General features: G+C 45.5%; 1 protein-coding gene across 1 annotated transcript in view; it reads left to right on the top strand.

The window, feature by feature from the left end:
• Nucleotides 1–5,010, top strand: part of Elp5 (elongator acetyltransferase complex subunit 5) — a 12,651-nt gene that overhangs the window by 3,418 nt on the left and 4,223 nt on the right. The window contains exon 5 of the mRNA XM_031351422.1: nucleotides 2,826–3,046. Coding sequence (XP_031207282.1) covers nucleotides 2,826–3,046 — 221 coding nt within the window. The remainder of the gene's footprint in view (nucleotides 1–2,825; nucleotides 3,047–5,010) is intronic.

The raw sequence follows: 5,010 nt of genomic DNA, 5'->3' as shown, positions 1-5,010 counted from the left end.
GTTTCTCTGTGCAGTCCTCAGTATATTAGAACTTCTTTTGTAGTTCAGGCTGGACTCAAACTCACAGAGATCTGCCTGCTTGGTTCCTGAGTGCTGGGATTAAAGACATATGCCACCACCCCTAGCAGGCTTAAGGTCAATCCTCAATATCCAGATGGTTGTGGTAGCACATGCCTTTATACCAGCACTTGAGAGTCAGAGACAGGCAGGTCTCTTATGAATTCAAGGCCAGCCTGGTCTACATAGTGAGATCTAAGCCAGCCAAGGAAACCTAGTAAGATCCTGTCTCAGAAAATAAAATAATAGGGGCTAGAGAGATGACTCAGTGATTAAGAACACTGGAGGCTCTTCCAAAGAATCTGGGTTCAATTCCCAGCACTCACAAGGCTATATCTGTAACTCTAGATGGAGGACATCTAACACCTTCACACAGACGTGAATGCACTCAAAACTACCAATGCACATTAAATTAAATACAAAAAATTAAAAGAAAAGAAAAATACTCCTACAACTGAATCATAGGGCTAGAGAGATGGCTCAGTTAAGAGTGCCTCCTGTCCTTACAGAGGGCCTCAGTGTGGTTGTCAGTACCTACACAGGGCTCAAAGGTTTCTTTTTTTTCTTTTCTTTTCCAGAACTGAGAACCAAACCCAGGGCCTTGCACTTGCTAGGCAAGCACTCTACTACTGAGCTAAATCCCCAACTTTTCTTTTTTTCAGTTCAAGGGTTTCTAATGTTCTCTTCTGGCTTCCTTGGGCGTATGTACTCATAATCATACACTCACGTATACACATAATTAAAAGTGAGATAAAATCCCTGTTAAAAATCATAAACTTCACCAGGCGGTGGTGATGCACGCCTTTAATCCCAGCACTTGGGAGGCAGAGGCAGGTGGATTTCTGTGTTCCAGGCCAGCCTGGTCTACAGAGTGAGTTCCAGGACAGCCAGGGCTACACAGAGAAACCCTGTCTCGAAAAGCCAAAAAAAAAAAAAAAATTGACCATATCCCCTAAAACTACTACTAGTGGTAATTGGAGGAAGAGGTAGATCTTTAGGAACGTCAGATTACCTGAAGCAAGAGTTTCAGGCAGCTGGGAACTGAGGCAATGAGGAGTGGTGACAACATGGGCAAACCAAAACAAAGACCCTAGAAGTGAAAAGATAGGCAGTGTGTCTGCTGACCTACGATCTGGCAGAATAAACAGACTGCCCTTTGAGTTATTCTGAATGGTGCTTAATTTAGTCCGAGAGTCCAGGCTTGCATGAGCACTCACTGCAGGACACTGGTGGACTTGTCTTAAAGGCAAAGGTAGTCACAAAGTAACAAATGACTGAGCATGAGAGGTCAGAGAGATAAAGAGGGACCTGACTGTAGATAGACTTAAGGAGCACAAAAGAAGTTCAGATGTCAGGCCAAGGATGGTTGGGAGAGAGTTAGTCACACCATACCTTTTAGAAACACTAGTCCATTGATTACCTTGTGGAGAATGTAACAACAAGGCAGCCTGGATGTGAAGACTAGTTAGGAAGGTTACTGCAATATCCATGTTCACTCAGGAGGTGTATCTATACTGAGCATCAAAAACCAGGAGCTGTGCTAGGACACTGGGGATAGAACAGTGAATGAGGCAATATGTTTCCTGCCCTACTAAATCTTAGAAAACAGTGGTAAGAAATGGCAGAAGTCCTGTGCGGGAGAATCTCTACAGGATAGAAAACAGTGGTAAGAAATGGCAGAAGTCCTGTGCGGGAGAGTCTCTACAGGAGAGGAAACAGTGGTAAGAAATGGCAGAAGTCCTGTGCGGGAGAGTCTCTACAGGAGAGGGCTGCTGTTCTTGCTTGGGTTTGGATTTTTGAGACAGGGTTCCAATACATATCCCTGGCTGGCCTGGAACTTACTGTGCATACCAGACAGATCTTGACCTCACAGCAATATGTCTGTCTCTACCTCCTGACTTCTGGGATTACATGCTTGCACCACTGTGCCTAGTTTAGCAAAATTTGGTTTGGTTTGGTTTGGTTTGGTTTGACTTGGTATGGTTTGGTTTGGTTTGGTTTGGTGTGTACGTTGGGGAGGGGGGGTTGTATTTCAAGACAGGGTTTCTCTGTGTATGTAACCCTGGATGGCACTTGACCTGTAGATCAGGCTGGCCTTGAACTTAGAGATCCTCCTGCCTCTGCCTCCCAAGTTCCACCATAGCCTGGCAAGAATTATTTTTTAATAGTGTGTATGTATATGGATATGTACACAGTCGTGTAGGCACCTGTGGAATTGAGACAAGCATCAGATCCCCTGAAAGGGGAATAATAGGCAGTTATGAGCCTACTAGGAACTGAACTCAGTCCTCCCCAAGAACAGCATCCACTCTTGGTTACTAAGCCAACTCTCTTAACAGCCAGAAAGGAAGTTTAGAACAGATGTCAAAAGAATTTTAAAGGGTAGAATTCCCAGTTAGGTAATCCTAGACAAGGTCTAAAGCCAAGTTATGAGACACCAGAGTCTGTGCTGTCAACTACTAAGTCCTTCCAGTAATTAGTTTTCATTAATATTTAAGGGGTTTGGGGCTGGAGAGATGGCGCAGTGGTTAAGAGCACTGACTGCTCTTCCGACGATCCTGAGTTCAAATCTTAGCAACTACGTGGTGGCTCACAATCATCCATAATGAAATCTGATGCCCCCTTCTGGGGTGTCTGAGAACAGCTACAGTGTACTTACATATAATAAATCTTTTAAAAAAAGTATTTTAGGGGTTGGTGAAAATTGAGTAAGAGTCCAAAAATTAGAAGTTCAAGGTTGTAATGTGTCTTGTATTTTCTTTTTGTAGCCTGGTTTACCATGACCTCTTCAGAGACCCTCTTAACTGGTCTAACCCTGGGGAAGCTGACCCCGAAGGACCTCTAAAAGCCTTGAGATCCATGTGCAAAAGGACAGACCGTGGTTCAGTCACCATTGCCCTTGACTCTCTCAGCTGGCTGCTGTGTCACATTCCCTGTGTTACACTCTGTCAAGCCCTACATGCTCTGAGCCAGCGAAATGTAGACCCAGGTGCGCTTCCCCCTTTGTTCTTTACCCTAGTACAGCTTCTCCTGCCAAAAGATGTCACCCCTTTCCTTTCCACTCCAGCCAGAGGCATCGGGGATCCCCAGTGTGACGTTCTGCCATCTTCTTTTGGGGAGAACTGGGGGGGTGGAGTGTTGGAGTTGGAGACTTGTTGTTTTAAGACGCGTTTGTGTGTATCTAGCTGGACATGGATGGACACACTTTTAACCCTAGCAATCAATTGGGAGGCAGAATCAGTTGGATGGATCTCTGAGTTCAAGGCCAGCCTAGTCTACAAAGCTAGTTCCAGAACGCCCAGGGGTTATCCAAAGAAACTCTATCAAAAAAAAAAAAAAAAAAAAAACAACAACAACAATAACAGCAACAGAAAAAAAGGAACAAAACCTGTGTGTTTGTGAGTATGCATACCCATGTCTGATGTATGCAAATGTGTGTGTATAGGTTCACGTACCTCTGCAAAGGGAAGCCAGAAAAGAGAATTGGGTGCCTTCTCTGTCATTCTTTCTCTATTCCGTTGATGCAGAGTCTATCCCTGAACCTGGACTCAAATGTTCTCAGCTAGGCTGGAAGCCAGCCAGCCCCAGCTCTTCAGCTGTGCCCCTTGGAGCTGGGGTTGCAATATGGACCCAGATACCGGGTACTGGATCCATTTCTGGTCCTTATGATGGTGAAACAAGAACCGTTAAATGATCGGCCATCTCTCCAGCCCTGGTGGGGTGTTTTGTTCGTGGTCTCTTACGCAGGGCCTGTTCTCCAGGGTTGCCTGGAGTCTAGAGCATCTGCCTGCACTGCTATAGCTCCAGCGCCACACCCAGATTAAAAGAGGTGTGAGGATTTGATTAGGTTTACATTTGTTCGAGTGGTTTTTGCCTGCAGGTATGTCTATGCACCGCATGCTTGCCTGGTGCCTAGAGAGAGCAAAAGAGGGCATTGGATTCCGAGTAACTGAAATTACACATGGTTGTGAGTGTCCCACGTAGGTGCTCTAGACAGGCAGCCAGTGCTGTTAATCACTGAGCCATCTCTCTAGCCCCTGATTTTTGTTGTTTGTTAACTTCTCTTTATGTGGCAATTGTTCTGTTTTTAGTTCTCCATTTTTTTGTTGTTGTTGTTTTGTTTTGTTTTTCAAGACAGGGTTTCTCTGTGTAGTTCTGGCCGTCCTGGAACTCACTCTGTAGACCAGGCTGGCCTCGAACTCAGAAATCTGCCTGCCTCTGCCTCCCAAGTGCTGGGATTAAAGGTGTGCGCCGCCACCGCCTGGCTATTTCTCTTACTCTTAACATTCTTTAGTTGCTTGTAGTTCTTTGTCTAGGGTTCAGGCCCTATGATATTTTCCTCCTTCCATGTTAGCTTGTCTATTGGGGTCTCCCTTGCTCAGGTCTTGTTTATAAAGCCATGTTGGTGAGACTTAATGGGTATAGCTGCTCTGATGTTTCTAAGAGATGAATCTGAGTGAACTTTTCCTCTGGATCTTAATCATTCTGCCCCCTTCCCAAGCTGACCCTTCAGCTGGGGCTGCAGGAGCAGTGGTGTCGGTGTCCCCTGGGACTGGGCACCACAGTTATTTGTTCTCTGCATTTTGCTCAGTTATGGTTTTCTGTAATGGTCTCAGTCCAGCTAGACCATACTGAAGGGTGTGCAGGGTCTGGCTGGGCAGGGAGGATGGGTCCACCCTAAGCTTCTGATCCCTTGCTTTTGCCTCCTAACACTGACTACAGGCCTGTACCGTCATGCATAGCATACAAAGTGCTAAGGCTGGAAGCCAGGGATTCCTGTGTGCCGGACAGGTGTGCTCAATAACTGAGCTACATCTCCAACCCCTCATTCACTACTTTAACAAATACAAATACAGTGCAATATCAAGTACAGTTTTAAATAATGGAAAAGCCTGGTCTACAGAGTGAGATCCAGGTCTGCTAGGGCTATACAGAGAAACCCTGTCTCGAAAA

This window comes from Mastomys coucha, unplaced genomic scaffold, assembly GCF_008632895.1.
Source record: "Mastomys coucha isolate ucsf_1 unplaced genomic scaffold, UCSF_Mcou_1 pScaffold5, whole genome shotgun sequence".
NCBI classification, from domain to species: Eukaryota; Metazoa; Chordata; class Mammalia; order Rodentia; family Muridae; genus Mastomys; species Mastomys coucha.
The sequence above is the reverse complement of the archived record's forward strand: the minus strand, read 5'-3'. Positions and strand labels throughout refer to the sequence as shown.